This window comes from Bombus pascuorum, chromosome 14 (assembly GCF_905332965.1).
Source record: "Bombus pascuorum chromosome 14, iyBomPasc1.1, whole genome shotgun sequence".
Taxonomy (NCBI): Eukaryota; Metazoa; Arthropoda; class Insecta; order Hymenoptera; family Apidae; genus Bombus; species Bombus pascuorum.
This window is the reverse complement of record NC_083501.1, coordinates 701412-719839: the sequence shown is the minus strand read 5'-3', so window position 1 is coordinate 719839 and position 18428 is coordinate 701412. Positions and strand designations below refer to the sequence as shown.

Here is an 18428-nt window from a genome sequence, read left to right as displayed (position 1 = left end):
AGCGATGACAAAGGTCTACAGTATTTATGTTTCAATCTTACAAACATCTTGTTTTTCGTATCATTCTATTTAACTAATTGCTTCTCAATCAAATAAAAAAGAATTTTTCGTTATATATCAAGTACATCACGTGCAAGAAATTTATTGAAATTCATAACTGAATTACCGTATTTAAAAATAATACGTATTCTTTATATAAACATTAAATTTCGCGCCATGATGCGAATGCTTTACCATCTGGTGATAATTTACTAAAACTTAAAGGAACAATGGCTAACAACGTCAACACGGGAATTCTGCCAGAGACTACATAACCAAAAATACTTCAGTAATTAGAACAAAATACCGAACTACTCCATTTTTAATAATAAAAGATGCCTTCAAAACCTAGAACGGTATGTCGATTTGATCTTCGTTTTCCATTACTATACATTTCAAAAGGAAATATATGTTTTATTAATTCTAACCTAGGCTAAATCATGACTAACAATAACAATAATCACTACTTTACAATAAACGCTAATTTCAGAATGCTAAGAAGCCGACAGCAAATAAAAAAAATGCAGAACCGCCAAAACTGCCAGATTCAGCTAGTATCGGTGTAGAAACTAATAGTGGTTTGAGCCAGGAAGCTGAAGATCAATTTGAAGTAGAATTATGCTGGTGTATTCAACAGTTAGAAATGTGTTTGGGCACTGGAAAGCTTCCTGAGAGGCAGACACACGACTTAAATAAAAATATAAATATTCTAAAAAGTAATACCGCATCTCTGATAAGAAAGAGGCAAATAATGCGTAACACTTTAGGGAATTACAGAGAAAAAATGGCTTTGGACGAGCAAAAGTTTGGCAAAACAGCATCTTCTATCAAGTTTATGCCTCCGCCTAGCGAGAATAGGAAATATGTATTTGTAAGGAAGGCTGCTTCTGCATCTACAAAAGGAAAACAGGCTGTGACACATTCTTCGAACTCTAGTGAAAAGTGTATCGATATTGACAACATACAAAATGTATTTCGATTTAATTTTGAGGTTAAGAAATAAAATATGCATTTGTATATTTATAATTAATTTTATTATTACTATCTTTTTACAATTTTGATTTTTTCTGACATACTGAATTACTTATTTAAGTACTATCACTAAACTAAGTAAAAATAAAGATAACATAGCATTACAAATAATTTCGTTATATTATAATTAAAGTTAAACTAAGAACATGCATAAGAAAATGTTTTTATAAATGATACTTATCTTACAAATAATAGAAACTGCTATCAACTTGGGTCCTGTGGCGCAACGGATAACGCGTCTGACTACGGATCAGAAGATTCCAGGTTCGAATCCTGGCAGGATCGGTTGTTTTTTTTTTTTCATCAAAAAAAATTTTTATTCAACTGAAGATACTACAAATAAAATAATATCGATTCAAATTTGAAAATTATAAAGCCAAAGGACCCAAGTATTTACAATACAAGGTAGAATTTAATTTTCATAAAAAGATATATAAAAATACAAGAACGCAGAAGTAAGAAAACTGTTTCAAGATTAAATATAATGAAATGAATACCAAAATTTTCAAAAACCATTAAAATGAATGAAACAATCGAAATAAAATAATACACTTGAAAAGACGTTTTACAAAGAAAAATGGGGATATATAAGCAAGTAAAAAATTCGTTATGTAAATAAATATTATGTTATGATATATTTAACAACCAGTAGTAACAAAGGTACCTCGTCTCTCTTACATACTTATAGCAGAACAGCACTCTTTATCGTATAATAGAAGCTATAATTATATATAATATATGTATATAGGATGTCTGAAAAGTCTATCGCAAACTTTATCTATGGACAGAGGAAAAGTCGCGATCGAAACAACGAACAATAGAACACATGCCGCCGAAGAATACTCTCTCGGTCTTTTTCTCGCGGAAAATCATAATACATATATATATATATAAAAAAAAAAAAAAAAAAAGAAACGGACTCTACTAGGCGTGTACTAACCATCGTTCGAATGAAATAAAAATGCCATGAGTTATTATTTCAACGAACATCGTGACGTAAACCTAACGAACGTGAACATATTGACATAGATGATCTGATCAATTTCGAATTATCAAAAAGAATGCGCACTAGACTCTTTTGACGCCCTGTACAAATATACATATTTTTACAAATTCTTTACTTTTTTACTTTTTATCTTCCTCGTCTCTTTCTGTTAATTGCTTTTAATAACATAACAGTGATATATGTATCTAGAAAAAATCAGTTACTCTCCTCGACACGATCCAACTGATTGCAACTTATTAAGGACTCAATAATGACTCGTATAATCCCTAGATAGAAATATCCTCTTATTAAAGAAATATGATCATTTTATATTAAATATATATAATATATATATATAATAATTCTTTATATATCTATGCATTTCTTATTCAAATAATTCTTTCTTTCCCTCTGTTTCTTCTTTAACTTCTTTTATTTATTTATTACGTTTAACTGTTACGGCTGGAAAATCACACACGATTCAGCAAAAATTTACACGCCTCACGATATTTTGAAAAGATTAAATTTTTTCTATTCATCTTTATATCTTTTGTTGATTTTTTTATGACTTTTCCTTGATTTTTTGGTCTTTGCAGAGCGATTTTACTTCGGTCGTCTTTGGTAGAAGCACGCGTTTCTCCATCCACGTGGAACGCTCTCATCCTTTTCATAATCGATTTTTTTTTCCTTTTTAAAGAATTTATGTCCTTGGTTGTGTCTCTCTGTTCCCTGAGTCCGTGTACAACCATTTTCAGTCTATTTTTTCTTTTTCACCTATCTCGTTTCTTATTTTTATTTTTTTATTATTATTTCTTTAACGTTGCACTTTTTCTTCACAGCAGTCAACACCCTTCTTTCCTCTTTCAGCTTACACACTAAGACAATACATCGTGACTCGCAGATCTGTTCGTATCTTTATTAAACTAATCACAAATTAAAGTTTACTCTCTACATTAAACTAATGGATGGAAGTTACTTAAAGTGTTAAACGTCATTTTGGTATGGAAGATGCAGATGCAACAAGTTTGGAAGATATCGGGTTATAAATTTTTAAGTATAAAAGATAAAACTATAAATAGCAATATTAAAAAGTATTACCAAATGATCCCGCGTCATAGAATGAATAAATAAAGTAAGCGGACCCCCTTCCTATACGAGACTTTACGAGCTTCTACACTAACTTTTGGAAACATCATCAAATCACAAATATACATATTATTTTTAAATAACACTACTCTAAATGGGGTTCCCATGAATTTTCAGATTGAAATTTCTCAAAAAGAGAAAATTCACACGTAAAAACTGTATTGCACGTCTCATTTTTTAGAATCGTCTGTCTGGAGTTTTACTCTTATAGAATTAAATTTAAAAATGTCTGGTCTCGAACATATCCATGAGTCACCGCATAACCAATTGTAATTTGTAATAAAAACAGTGAAAACTAACGAACTATCGTCACGCATGAAAGAATTAAATTTATTTCGTGCCTCGATGATACTTATTCTCACCTCTTGCTACGACGAATCAACTAAAAGAACGAAACATTTATTTCTGTAAATTATCTGTAAAAAAAAATACGTGTCTTTCAAAAAAATCTAAATAAATTTTTTATACAATGAATTTCTAAAGCAGCAAGAAGTGAAATCACATGAAACAGTATCGAAGACTACGAAAATAAATCACAACTACCTTCAATTTCAACATTTTCTAACAAAGTACAATTCCCTCCAACTCGTCTATATCATTACAAATAATTCGATGATCTATTCGTTAATATACCTTTTATAATACACACGATCATTTTATCATTCGAAAGGAAGAGGAAAAAAAATCTATGAAAGTAATAATACGTAAAACACATTCGTACAAAACGAAGGAATCGTAATGTAATCGATACATTGTATCAGTAATCATTGCAATACTCAATGACTTCGATCAACCCTATCTTTCAACACTATGTAGAATGTACACCGGTATATGATTTTGTGTGTACCACGTGTGTATAAGTGTATATATATATATTTTTTTTTCCTCTTGTATATAATATTTTTCTTATAAAGATTCAAGGCTAAAAATTAATGTACAAGAATAGCATGTATCCGATATAATATATGCTAGTGTAAACAGAACCGTTTAGATTTGAGTCTGTGTGTATATCTTTTCTCATATATATATTATGTATATAATTAATAATAATAATCGACGCGTACAACACAATACGTTTACTTTTGCGTCGATACAATAAATAGAGAATACACGCGCCTCTATCATTCCTAACCTCTCTTAACCTGCTGTTTCATCTGAAGTAAACTAAGATCCCTCTGTTCCTTTCCACAAAAAAGAAAAAAAAAAAATTGAAACGCGTGTACACCATATTCACACACGCCTTATAAATCGTCTGTTTGAGGCACATTTTCTATTTTCACGAATTGAATTTTTTTTTCTTTTTACATAAAGTCTTAAAGTCGTTTTTCCTCTCTCTCTCTCTTTCTCTCTACGTCTTTCTCAGTTTTCCTCTTTCTATTCCCTTCTTTCACCGTTTAATTTCCTCTAAGAAGGATCAGGGATAGAGCGAAGCTTAAGAAAAGTCGACAAACGCTTGGACGACTTTCTTGTTCCTCTTTTTTCATTTTGTTTTCACTTTTATACATGGTTGATCACAGACAACGCGAAGAAAGGAAATAAATCTACAGGGAATCGATCTCGAGGGACCGTTCCATCTTTCCTCGCGTTTTGAGCGAAAATCTTGGTATTCTTTTATTCGGTGTTTTCTGTACAAATCGACATTTCGCCGCGACGAGAACGTTTATGAATTAATTCTGACACTTTATTATACAGAGCGTCCTACTGCAAGAAGACACATGCATCGAATGATATCGTACAATTTTTCTAAATGAATTTTTTATTCTATTTTCGTTTTGTCTTGTTCCGTAGGACGCTCGGTATACACGTAAATAGTATCGATGAGTTGATCAGATATTTGCCCATAGAAAATTGATAACGATTAAAAAATCTAATACAAAAAGGATGATAATGCGTATTATCTATTACAAAATAGTTGACAAGAATAGAAATTATCTATTCGTTTGGTTTTTAAGCTCCTCTAATAGGATAAATAATAATATTGTAATCTACGAACGACGAATACTCTTTTTTAGGTTAAGTTCCATCCACATTCAGAGTGGCTTCGAAAGATAAGGAACACGTATTCGTTATTTTCTACTTAAAATACTATCTCTCGAAATTTCGTTCGATGATACGTAACCCTAAGCATGGCATACAATTAATGGTATCTACAATAATTTAAAAACTGCGATAAGGAACAGTGTCATCTTGGGACACTCCATTTAGAAACCTGTACGAGTTCATCAAAATATCTTAAACGTGTTTAAGGTTCGCTTCAAACCTTTTTTACACTCAACAAAATGAAACGTTACTTGCTTACAACAACGCTTAATTAACATTATCGTGTTAACCTATTATCGAATTCTATATTATGTTACATAAAGGAAATTCTAAGAGTCTGGATAATATTCCTTTCATCGTTATTTCTTCTTTCGCGTAGATCATACGATATTAAGAAGCTTGAAGAAATTTAACTATTTATAACGATATGATAAACTATTCTTTTTCAATCTTGGAAATTTTTAATCTTTGATTTATGTAGTGAACGTTTACAAAATACTATCTTGATACGTACTTTACATTTTAAGAAAACAATGTATGAATCACTTTCATACGTTTTTCAATAATATTGCATTTATATAATTGCATTGCATTATTTCATTGGTCCTTATTGGGTTATACGATTTAATTCTATCGTTATATCTCATACAGTCTACATAATCTTAATATGTCGATTGACATTATCTAAAATGCTAAAGAATCAAAGAATAAAACTAAACAATTTTTTTAACATACCCTATGTTAATGATAAAAAACAAGATGGTCAAAATGTAGCAAAATGACGAACTCGTACAGGATTCAAATAGTTCACGGGTGAAGTCCCGGAAATAGGAATGACGCAATGTGTGTTGCCCGAGTCGATTCGAGCTTCGAAGGTAGATAACGACATCACATTACGTAAAATGCTTAGAATGTACACAGGGAAGATACGAAAAAAAGTTGGAGTAAATTTTTACTCCAGGATGATAGTGGCGAACCTCTTGGGTCGTCCTCCTGACATCTGTTTCCGATGGACCTCCCTAAAGTCCACATTATTCGTCTCGCAAGACTCTACGTCGTTTTCGTTTACGTTCTGCTCCTCTAGTTTCCTTTTCCTGGACCTAGTCACGGGGCCAGTCCTGTTCTCACAATCCTCTTTATATTGCGTGCATGTTTTATGCCTTTTCGACATGGTCGTCTCCTCGTTCTCGTCGTGTTTACGTTTGTCAGACGACTCCTGCTGCACGATCCTTGGCGAATTCGAATCGGAGGAAGAGGAGAAGGAGCTGAGATATTGATTTACTTTCTCTTCGCTAAAATCGAAGGCGCTTGGTGGCGCTGGTGAAGCGGAAGTTCTTAGGTTAGTTGCGGTGCTGGATGGTTGAACACACTGACCGTAAGAAATGGTAGAGGCAGATGACGATACGGAACTAGAAGTAGAACGCTTGTGCAATTTCCGGCGCTGGGCAAGCCTGGCTCCATCGACTTCCCGCAGTCGGAATCCTTCTGGTTTCTCTGATAGCGTATTCAAATTTTCTGTAGCGGTTTGATCGACCGAACTGGTCGCTTCGACCGAACTGGTCGCTTCGACCGAACTGGTCGCTCCGACCGAACTGGTCGCTTCGACCGAACTGGTCACTTCGACCGAACTGGTCACTTCGACCGAACTGGTCACTTCGACCGAACTGGTCACTTCGACCGAACTAGATTCGTTTAGCCAAGGATGATCTACCAGGCCATTGGCTGTCAGTCTTTTGCTCGGGTCTATAGTCAACAAGCCTTTGACGACCTGTTTGGCGAGGTCAGACACGTGACTCCAGGATTCGCTATCGAAATCGATCTCACCTGCCCTGATTAGGGTGGCCAAATCTGGGGAATCTGTCGTAAATGGCGGGTTTCCAGACAGTATGGAATACAATATAACGCCCAGACTCCAAAGATCACAGCTCTGGTCATAACCTTGTTCGGCTATCACTTCTGGAGCTGCATATGGAAGAGTGAAACAGGGAGTATGTAGAGGCTCACAGCCACGTTTTATTCTGGCAAAACCGAAGTCCACTATCTTCACTGGTGAATCTTCGCTCTCATTAGCGAATACTATATTTTCTGGCTTGAGATCTCGATGGACCACACCTTTCGAGTGCATAAAAAGGATCGCAGAGGCAAGTTGCCGCATTATTTTACTAGCCTGCTGCTCGTTAAATGGCCTTGGTCTCCTCAACAGTTCTCCTCCAGACAACAATTCCATTATCAAATACATATGCCTTTTGTCCTCGTGGACTTCGATTAATTTGACTATATTTTGATGTCCCTGGCAGGTTTTCAGCAAACTGATCTCTCCTCCGCAGTCGTTTCTGCGACTGACAATCTTCACAGCGTACTCCTTCAACGTTTTCTTATGTCTGCACTTACGACAGATCGAGTAACTACCATCTCCTAAGAAGGCCTCCTCTCGAGAGTCTAATTCGTACGTCTGTAAGAACGAGGACTCATCCAATCTCACATCCAGCGCGTTCGACGCTGAAGGTATTTCAGATGGTGTACTACTAGCTGCTTCATTAGTGTAGCTACTAGTGGCTTCATTAATTGTGTCTTTACTAACTACATAGTTCGGTATAGATGGTGCCACGTAGGAGTAACCTCTAAAAATTTTGTCATAATTGGGCGGAACCACGGCCGGACTGTCGGTTGCGGTCATTTTTGTGAATTCGTCCGAGAAATTACTGGTGTCCAGCTCGTGAGTAATTGTAGGAACGAAAGGCGGAGTGATCTCGCGTCTTTCTAGAGCTTCCCAGCTAAATGGTGGTGGGGCTTCCATGAAGAAAGCGTGTTCTTTCAGTTCCTCGGCGTCTCTTGGACCTCCGCCGAGTCGTTGTCGCGGATCTTTCACGAGAAGACGTAGGATAAAGTCTCGAATCGTTGCACTCATGTAGCTCGGGATCGGTGGTTCTGTTTTTAATATCCGACGCGAAATGTCTTGCTGGTTGTTCTTCTCGCCATCGACCGTAAAAGGCGACGCGCCGGTTAGCAGCTCGTACGTTAGTACGCCTACGCTCCACCAGTCCACCGCCTGCAAATTCACCATCAATAGATATTTAGAATACAAAATTCTTTGAACATTCTTCGAATGAATTGAATTAAAAATTCTTTCCCTTCGTTCTTGAAACTTTAAAACCGAAGGGGCTACGCTACAGTAAAAAGGCAGCATTGTTTTCCAGTAATTTGAGCCACCCAATAAAAACTAACTCGACATCGATCAAAATCAAATCACTTTCTCAAAAGTTCTATAAATTCAAAGCTAATATTAGTAGTAAACAAATTGGTGCGCTTTTAAATACGAAATCTCTTCCAATAAGTACAATCCGTCATTGATCGAATCGTTCGTTTAGCGCTTGTTTTTCCGTTCTCGACGATTCTTTAATTCTTAAATATACAAGATTTTCTAGCTTTTATTTCTTTTATCCATTATTCGTCTATATATATTATACCATATTTATATTTTTTAATTAATCTAATTATGCTGCCTTTCTCACCGTGTGCTTATACGACGCGAGCTTCGTATTTTCTGATTACTATTATTATATGATTCTTCTCGCGATATTTACAAGTTACATAAATTCTACTTTACTCTTTGCCTGCAGAGAATCCAAGATTTACAAAATGTTTCATTCTTGAAACATCCTATACAAAATAAGAACAAAGTATATCAAAATAGAAAATTCCGAGCGATGATTTTCTCATTCTCCGACAATCCGATTCCATCAAATTTAACATTTCTCTTTTTTCTTTCTTTCTTTCTTTTTTTTTTCAAGTAACCAGAGAAGAAAGAACAACGAATCGATAAAAATGTATCTGACAGGCGGGGAGTACGGGCGCGATAACGAAGTTCCAAGAACGAAGGGAACAAATCGTGACGTAAATTCATCCTGACTTACAATATCGTGCCCCGCTGAGCCCCCTCGTACCACTTCCGGTGCCATGTACTCGATAGTTCCGCAAAAGGAGTAGGCTCTGGCGTTGTTGTCCCTTTCGTGCGGCAGGAACTCTTTGCTCAGCCCGAAATCTGTTAGCACGATATGACCCTCTCTGTCCAACAGAATGTTCTCTAGCTTAATGTCTCTATAAATTATACCCAGCTGCAACAGAAAAGGTAACATTGTATGTTTCGTCGATCAGGTTGTACGATAAGAATGGAATATTTTAATAATTTACAGTGTAACGCGCAAATATTCGCAATAATATGGAACTGCAAAATTCGAGACTACGTTCGTTTTTCCTTTTCGTGTAATCTCGCGGGTCACGGTTGAAATAGATATCACGTACGCAAATAAGTTTAGTATAAATGAAATTAGAAGAGTGATATAGCTAGGAATAGTCGAGATATGGATAGATTAAATTCAACCACTTTTAGTTCAATCGTCAAGCTATAAGAGATACGCGAAACCTATTTAATTGCTTTGTTTCTTTCGATCGACTTTAAGGCGAAGCTTCAAATAAAACGTTTCGATTGGAAAATTGATTCGAAATGAAATTTCAAATAAAATCACGTATGCCTCTGTTCCGTTCTTATATCGTATTTTAAACTCCTCGATTTCTCACAAGCGTAGCAAATCTCGTCCATACATCGAGTTTTAAAAGAAAAGATCTTTAAATAGACAAATTGTCTTAAATCGATTATTTGAAGTAGCGTAAGTTTTCCAATATTCTGGATAAGAACGATACTTACCTTGTGTAAATGTTCTAGCGCCAAAATAACTTCACCGATATAGATTCGCACTTCGTCCTCGGTAAAATGTTCTCGCTGATAGAGATGCGTAAACAACTCTCCACCGCTCACGTAATCTGTAAAAATTCGAAATTTTTATCGTTCAAGAAATTAGACAACACGCCTGAGAACACGATCTTCGATTCGACCAAATCTCTTTCCGAAATATTTACTTTCGTCGATGGTCGGTGAATTCTTCCGAATTAAAAGATATCGCGAACGTCGAAGAGATTGAAAGGAATAGAAAAAATAGAGAAAGATAATTGCCTGTAAAATCAGCGAAACGTATAACGATATTTTCTCTGTTTATCTGCCGTGGCACTCGTCAACGAGATATTGGGCTGTAACGCTGTAAGGCATGAAATATTCATTGATAAAACTGCTGCATGCGAGATTTGGAATTCAATCGTGTTCTCCTGGCGAATAGAAAACGTCTGATACTATTTTTGGATATTTTGACAACTAACGATAGTTCTCTTTCGTCGATTGTCATCCTCTCTCTTTAACGAAACGGATTACCGAAGAAATACTTTGCGGAAGAAAATTAATACTAATTCGCGTGTTCGAATTTCAGTTTCTAGCTGTTTTAGATTTTTAAGAAACGCGCAAACCTGAGAAATATTTACAAACGTTATATCGTACAATCGTTTACCTAAATTTAAACGTTTCAAACTTTTTAAAGTAAAACCGAGAATTTGTTTGAAGACGTAAGTAAATATTCTAAAAAGTTCTATATCGTGTTTTTCTACTAGAAATTATTGTTACTTTCGATAAAATATTCTGCGAGGTACGATTATTTGGAAATCCGAACAAAAAATCTATACAAAAAATATACCGAAAACAAAATTGGTATAAAACGTACAATTTTTTCGGAAAAGTTTGCGTATTTAATATTAATTGCAATATGAATAATTTATTTTCAATATCGGGGCTTCGCGAAACAGTCCATATTTCAAAATCGACATAAACGTTTAAATATTATCGTTAATGAATTTCCATGCATGTAAATTGGAATAGAACGACAACCGACTCGTGGAAACGTTACAGTAGCCGACCTACATATTGCGAAACAAAAATAATTCGTACATTGTGATGTCGTCTAAAGAAAAATAATTGAAGAGAAGACGAAATCATCGAGTGATTACACGTTTGTACGGGGGAGGAAGGTTGCACAACGTTACACGGACGACTCGACGATGATGTCAGGATAGCATCTAAAAACCTTCTCAGCTGTTCCTTCTTTCGCTTTCTTAGCTACTTTTTTCGGTATGACATACTCGCGACTGTAACGCGTACATAAAGAATAAAAAGACGCGTATAAAAATACTTTATACAAAGCATAGTCGTGGAAACTTTAAGAATCTTTTATGTCTGATCCGTTGTCGAAGCTCAAAATGTTTATTAATTTTTTCGATAAACTAACCATGTCCTATCCTCTTGCAAGCAAATATTTTCTCATGTACTTTAACATCGCTAATTACTCATTTTTTACATCAAAAGTGCACTTAATTGACTTAAGTCGTGTACGCTAAAACGCGTTCTTCTCTTTCCAATTTTCCAATATTTGCTGCTGTTAACAAGTTGTACTTAAAGTTATTTACTTAGCGTATAGTGCACTTCCTTTTACGCGTTAATTGTAATTATCACTGTATAACTATGCTCATTACCAAGTGGCTATATTTTTGTCGAAACTGGAAAAATTTATCAAAACGAAATAATGTATAGAGCTTTCTGCGCCACGACGACTAAATAAGTAAACTAAATTTTGCTATAGAGCGATATATCGCAGGCACGCGCTTTATTTTAGACGAAACTAGCCCCTTTATGAATATTAGAAAAGCTATCGAACGATTATTCGAAGTAGCGATCGCAAACTATGTTAAATTGAGAATCTGGCGTACGCAAACTTTTCCTATTCGCGTCTTTCCCGTTCTAACTATATCTCTGGCGAATCTTTCTTCGATAATTTTCAAGGAAAACAATGTACTCACCCAAAATAAGATGCAGCTTTGCATCCGTTTGAAAGGCATAATGCAGCGTAACCAGAAAAGGACTGTCTCGGACGGCCTCCAGAACTTGTCGTTCCGTCTTCGTATGCTCGGTCGTCTTCTTCTTCTGTACGATCGACGCTTTCTTTAAGACTTTCATGGCGTAGAGTCGACCGGCATCAGCGCCCGTTCTCTTACGCACCAGGAACACTTTTCCGTAAGCTGCGCAAAAGATTTTCATTTGGTGTTTTTCTGTCACGATTTAATTCGCCAGCTATCTCACGATTATTCGTATTTGCAAAAACGTGTTTCCATTTTTCGTTAACTGTCAAACATTCTTTAAATGAGAAACACGTTTGTCGATAGAACAATTACGAATCTCGTCTGGATTATTAATCGAACGGAAATATCACGCTGAGATTTGTTTCGATATCATCGTTTTCTCTTTCTCCTTTTTAACTTCGACGGTTCCTATTGTCGAAAAATTTTAGCGGACTTGCTGTATCTTTGGTTCGGATAGACGGCGTGTCGATAAGCTGTTGGTGTGAGAGAAAAAAAAGAAATTGAATTTGAACTTTTAGATTTTTTAGATCGACGAGTGAGATTGGTTTATCGAGTGGTTTGCACTGATACATATTTCGGACGTGGAAGTTTGTGAATAGTGGAAAGGTAGGAAACGGCGTAGCTTTGACCAATATTTTTGGACGTTCCGAGAGTCCAAAGCTATAAATAGAAACGATCTTCAAAAATTTATGGGACGTGAAAAATTATAGGAATTTATCTCGTTATCTGAATTTTATAAAATTCTAAGCACTAGTAAAAATAGCCAAGTTCGATTAAAATCGCGTAGATGGTTTTTCTAACATCGGCAATTAAATACAAACGATCTTTAACGTGGTCATAAATGATGAAACTTTGATCGGGGCTGTACAAGATGTTTCAATAACGAGGATTTTTTAATTCGAAATGGACAATCGGTCTGCTCGTTAAATCGTTCAAACTATCGAGTTTCTCCGTACTATTCGCATTTGCTAATCTGAATGCAAACGCGGAGAGGAAAAAAGCGAAGAAAACGATTTTTCTCCATCGTAATTCAATTCGCATGCTTTTACAACGAATACGGTACACTACGGGTCGGTTCGACTTGCGCGAAGAATTTTAAAAAATTTTGAATTAAATTGGAAACAAGAGACTATCTAAAAATCACACTTACCGATAAACAGACGTAAAAATTAATCCACTGCCTTTTAGGCAAAAATCCGGAAGAACACGTTTCTACGCCTACCAATTAAACTACCGTCTCTTATCGTGTGTTCCTTTACCGGCTAATAATATAAACATTTATCGAAACATCTTGTACAATGCCGCGTCTATTCCTCGTAACGAAACTGCCGTAATTTTCGCGATTCACCAACGTCTTATCGATTCTTGCATTTCTCGCGTATCTTGCGCCCCTGAATCAAGCGATTTATACAAACCCCATACGTCGAAGAAAAAAGGAAAAGAAAAAATTCACGCGGAATCGATCGAAAGGATGCTTAAAACTCGTTCTATTTCGCGCGAATCGGCGGATAATAAACGTTCGGTACGTGTGTTTACCGCGCTCCGAAGGGAAAACCTCCCAATAGTCGCGTCGCCAACACGCGAGACGATCGCAATTAAAAATCAACCGGTTACGAACGCTAAAATGGTTGGAGCGCGAAAAGCTACGGGGGAAAGGGACCGGTTGTACGTCCTACCGTGGACTTTAATCGCTACCATAAAGGATTTTGTTCACGTACCTCCGGTTCCAAGGACCTTCAACAGATCGAAGTGCGTCATGTCTACCCTCTGGTCTGCGCTGTCTGCCAGGTTTACTGTAACCAAAAAAAAATAAAGAATTATTTTTAACAAAATTCGTGATAAAAATTACCTTTCTCTTTTTCTTTTTTTATTGCTTCTTAATGTAAAGTTAAGGAACGACGAAGGATAGAAAGAACGTTGGGATACGCGAAAGAGGAAATGGTAGAGGCGACACGTAGGTTGAGAATGGAAAGTGGGGTCGTTCGAATTTAACGGTATCGTAGATTGTATTGTGAATTACGCGAAGTTACGAGGTGAACAACATTTCAAAATTTGTATTTCTATTTGAATAATTTGATATGTTGTTCGAATGTTTCGCGTTTAGAGTATATATACTGCGTATTGGCAATTTTGTAGAATTTTAAGTATCGTAATGATCGTGGATTCGTATTTTGCAACGTTTGTGCAATTACATTTTGCAATTTCGTGCAATTACACATCTTAACTTTTCTGAATTACATTTGCAACTTTGTCGAATATTTTCTAGGATTAAATAAATAAAGAATATATGTATACAGAAGCGAGTATTAGTTACCACTATAGTAATACAAATTGCATCGAAAAATTGATTTATAATTACATCGAAATGTCTAGCCCTAAATGAAACAACATTTTATACAGGTGATAATATTTTATTATATTACGAAGTAACATATTATACAACATTTATCGCCACGCTATACATTCGCATACAGATACACTCTGATTATTAAGAGAGAATTAAATACTACAACGCAGCATTATAAAATAGCAAAACAATATAGCGTAAGAAACTAAGAATAAGAGCGTAATAAACAGCTTGTAATAAGTTGTGAGCCTAAAAGAAAAGAATAAATTCTTATTATAATATCGTACAATATTATGTAACATTGTGTTATTCCTCTCGAGTTGACATTATCAAAACTTGGACTTTCTGACGTAACGTATTTATAGCGACGATCTTTAACGGTTAACCTTCTGTAGTTTTTATCAAATTCTTAATATTTCGATTTTCTCAAAAAATAAAACAAGCGACAAAGAATTTATCCCAAATTTTCGATCGATGCTTGCGAACATCCGTCGAAAAAATACTGTATCGTACGAGTGGAATTTCGATGGTATAATAACGATTTTTTAATTGTTTTCTATCGATTTCAGAAAACGGACAGCTACTTTCATCGGAGCTCGGTTATCGAAATACTGTTAACTAGACTTTCTATTTGAATGCCTCCAATCGGACTTTCGATCGTCTGAACTTTCATTCCTCGTACTTTCGAATAATCGATCGACTATCTCGATATCGATAAATAAGCATAGTTTTCCGCCTATTTAATTTTAGATCAGAAATAACAATCACGTAGACACTTTTGCGTCGATGAAAGATATGGCTATTATTATGATAGCCCTGCGGATCTCGAACGTGATAACTAAAACATAAATTTTTCTTGGTCTAACTTGCTATAAGCTGAGTGTGAATAACAAGCTTCGGAATCTAATAAAAGTCGGGCTAAATTTGATTATCGTTAACCGAACAGTTCTCCTAGAAAACACTGTACGTGCTAAAATTGGAAAATTTCGACTTCTTATTGGAAAATGTTGCACATACGATTCAAATCAAATGCAATTTCCTTTTCTAAATAGTTGTTAATAACGCTAGAAGATACATGGGTCTAGGTGTCGCAATGTCGCCTCTATACAAAAAAGATATAAATGCCAATAAACATTAGTCCATTGTTTCTCGGTTTTTGCCCATGTCGTCTGTCCAAATGAACGAACAACCGCCGAGTTTCTTTTCCGAAGAGAAAGAGACGACACACGCACTTTTCTTTTTCATGAATTTAAACCACATCGACGCATAAGTTTTCTTTTTCTCTCGAAGAACTCGCTTCTTGCCACCTACGGTGTTTTCTACAAGCATTCTCGGACTAGATCGAAAGAATGAAAAATGTATGTAATTTGAAAGAAAAGAAAAAAATATGCGGCACGCTCGGTTCAAACGATATAAATATTTCGTAAAAATCTGATTTAGACGGGCGAAATCCGCCAGATATAAACTCATGAATCCAGTTTCAACGACACTATCTAAATTACGATCTCTGGTCGCGGTATAAGGGTCCCAGACGAGGCACAAAGGCGCCAGAAAATGATAGAAATAATAATAATTCAAGGTTCGTGAATTGTTTTTAGCGGTATATTTCCTAAAGAAAATTTGCAAATAGAAGCGTGTCCCCGTTTCTCACCCGATTAGTCCGATATTCGTCCGTTTCTCCCTTGCTTCCCTTGTTCCTCCAATTTGAAAACGAGCATTTTCTTTGGAATATCGATCACGATCTATGAAATAAACGTTAGGAAACGTTGCACGAGACTTGAAAACGCCGCGGAATACAACATAATAATTCCCATAATTAGGAAAAATGTAGATTTCTTAGACTTGCGCGATTATTCGCGTATGCGATCGCAGGATTAGTACAAAATATCTTTTAGCGAAAATAAACGATCGTTCGTTCGGTAAATATTGTCCAAACTAAGCTGAAACAGATTGTGTATATTATATAATAAATGTGAAATAAGATGATATTAGATAACTATGCTTGTCTGAAAGTTTGTAAAAGAGAAAGGATAAAGTTTTCATGTGTTGCATTCTCAGTTAAATAAATTACGTTAATCTCACTGTTGTGTACATTTCAAGATTAATTTCGAATTTGACGCAACTGTGACAGTCGTATCTTGTTGCAACGCTAATGCAACTTCAATGTAACACACACACAATATGAACATAAGTGTTAAAGCTCTTCATATGCGACACTTTCGTGATCAGGTGTATGAAAATTTAATATCATTTTAATATTGCAAATGGTATTCTCAAGTAAATTGTTCCTCGAGCAAACACGAAGCAACTCGATAAAGTTTAAATTCCGGTTACTTTATCAAAATTTTATTAAAGCAACATTTACACTACCTTATCTCCGGCTAATGAGATTCTCTCGATCGCTTCATTTCCTAGAAAGCATTTCGTTCGATGAAAGCGACCGGTGGTCTTTGCCCGTGTAAAGAAACAAGAGGTTAAAAATAAAACGTTAGCGTCGATTACAATTAGATATCGTGGGAGAACAGTCATCTGCAAACGATTCGATTCGAAATGGATTCGCGCCTTATCAAATAAAATATGTTAACAAAGCGATTACGACAGAATCTCGGCCTAAGACCACGATAATTTCACAAGGTTTTCGAAGGAAGAAAGAAAGTACGAAAGTTGGACAAAAGAGAACCAAAGCGTTGAAACCGACAAAATCGAACGTTTCTTATGTGTAATTTTTTTGTCACGATTGTATTTAATATTTAATATTTAATATTCGATATGGTATTGTGAAAACTGGCTGTTTTCGTAAAGTTGGCAAACCATTCAAAGCTGAAAGGCAAAAATTAAATAAAACAAAGAGAGAAAAAACATCCAATATGTAATGTTTAATAGTAGGACAAAATTTGAGTTCGAAGAACGGAATTTATTACAAAATCAAGGATCTTTCTCTCTCTCTCTCTCTCTCTCTCTCTCTCTGCGATTTAATGAAACGTTCAAAATAGTCTTTTACAGTGTCCAGTCAAATTACAGATTGATAGTTTTGTCGAATAAAAATACGTCATTTTTGAAATCCTAATTTCATGAAAGTCCATTTTATTATTTAATCCAATAAATCTTCACAAGCGTTTCCTAAATTGAACGCAATATCATGATAAAGAAAAAGAGAGAAGGGAAAAAGACGTGCGCGCTGGTCTAGCGTTTCGTAACGGAACTAACGCATTTCATCGATTTACGCAGTAGAAAATGTGAATCAATTAGAGCAGAAAGTTAATCGTGGAAGTCAATGAAACTCGTGCCTTTCCAATTATTGGAATTACTATTTCGGCCATTCTCTGCCGTCTTCCAGATTCGTCGACGATGTTACTCGAAACAGACTGCCGAATGTTGTTTGTTTGATCTTCTCGAAATCGAACTCTTATCGATCTATGAGAAACAATTTTTCTATCGATCGTTTACAGTAGGAACAAATGTTTTTTACGTTTTTGTAAAGAAGATACAATCCGACAACATTGAAGATTTATCAAAGACCAATACATTTATAGTTCAAGTATGCGTAAGAATCGATCTATTCCAAATTCGACGCAGCTGTCCATCGTCTTCGATGTAAGATATTGCCGAATTGTTTAACAAATTTTCCAACCAAGGTGGACGGAAAGAATTACTAATTACGCTTTAACAACAATTCGCGGAAAAGGTTATTAAGTATTTAAATATCCGAGCATATTTTTTCCTCGTTGTACGATCAATGCAAATTTCAGTCACCACGCAAACACAGTTATTATTGTTCGAGGTGAACGACGGCAAAAATTTGTGCGCGAATGTTCGAAAAAGCTGGAATTAGCCGCGTTTCCATCGAAGTAGAACGCAGGACGCCAATTACCAATATACAGTCAAGGCGCGATAATTAAACGGATTGCTGTATATTTTTAAAACTAGACGCGAACTAGATAGATACGCAAAAATGGAGAAACTTTAGAAGTTTCGAAACGGTTTAAGCGAAAATTACTTTGACAAGAAAAGGAAGAGACAAGTGTGGAGCAATGATTTTGATTT

The 18428-nt window shown here is 35.5% G+C and overlaps 2 protein-coding genes and 1 non-coding gene across 5 annotated transcripts in view; 2 read left to right on the top strand and 1 right to left on the bottom strand.

Annotated features, from left to right (window-relative positions):
• Positions 1 to 155: 155 nt before the first annotated feature.
• Positions 156 to 1065, top strand: LOC132914330 (UPF0488 protein CG14286). Of its 2 annotated transcripts, XM_060973367.1 has the most exons (3): positions 156 to 395; positions 530 to 714; positions 807 to 947. In XM_060973367.1, exons 1-3 carry the CDS (start codon positions 375 to 377, stop codon positions 886 to 888), a joined length of 288 nt encoding a protein of 95 aa, XP_060829350.1. In that variant the 5' UTR covers positions 156 to 374; the 3' UTR covers positions 889 to 947. The 2 variants fall into 2 exon arrangements, with proteins under 2 accessions (XP_060829350.1, XP_060829349.1); XM_060973366.1 differs by having other exon boundaries at positions 157 to 395; positions 530 to 1065.
• A 218-nt stretch (positions 1066 to 1283) lies between these two features.
• Positions 1284 to 1356, top strand: Trnar-acg (transfer RNA arginine (anticodon ACG)). Its single transcript has one exon. It is a non-coding gene; the product is annotated as a tRNA-Arg (tRNA).
• Positions 1357 to 1678: 322 nt separating this feature from the next.
• LOC132914298 (ribosomal protein S6 kinase alpha-5-like) overlaps positions 1679 to 18428 on the bottom strand; it is a 54818-nt gene continuing 38068 nt past the window's right edge. For both annotated transcript variants that reach the window (XM_060973290.1, XM_060973289.1), the window contains 5 exons: positions 13756 to 13830; positions 11978 to 12196; positions 9948 to 10063; positions 9157 to 9357; positions 1679 to 8291 (listed from right to left, as the gene is read on the bottom strand). In XM_060973290.1, the coding sequence (XP_060829273.1) occupies positions 6195 to 8291; positions 9157 to 9357; positions 9948 to 10063; positions 11978 to 12196; positions 13756 to 13830 (2708 nt within the window). In that variant the 3' untranslated portion in view covers positions 1679 to 6194. The remainder of the gene's footprint in view (positions 8292 to 9156; positions 9358 to 9947; positions 10064 to 11977; positions 12197 to 13755; positions 13831 to 18428) is intronic.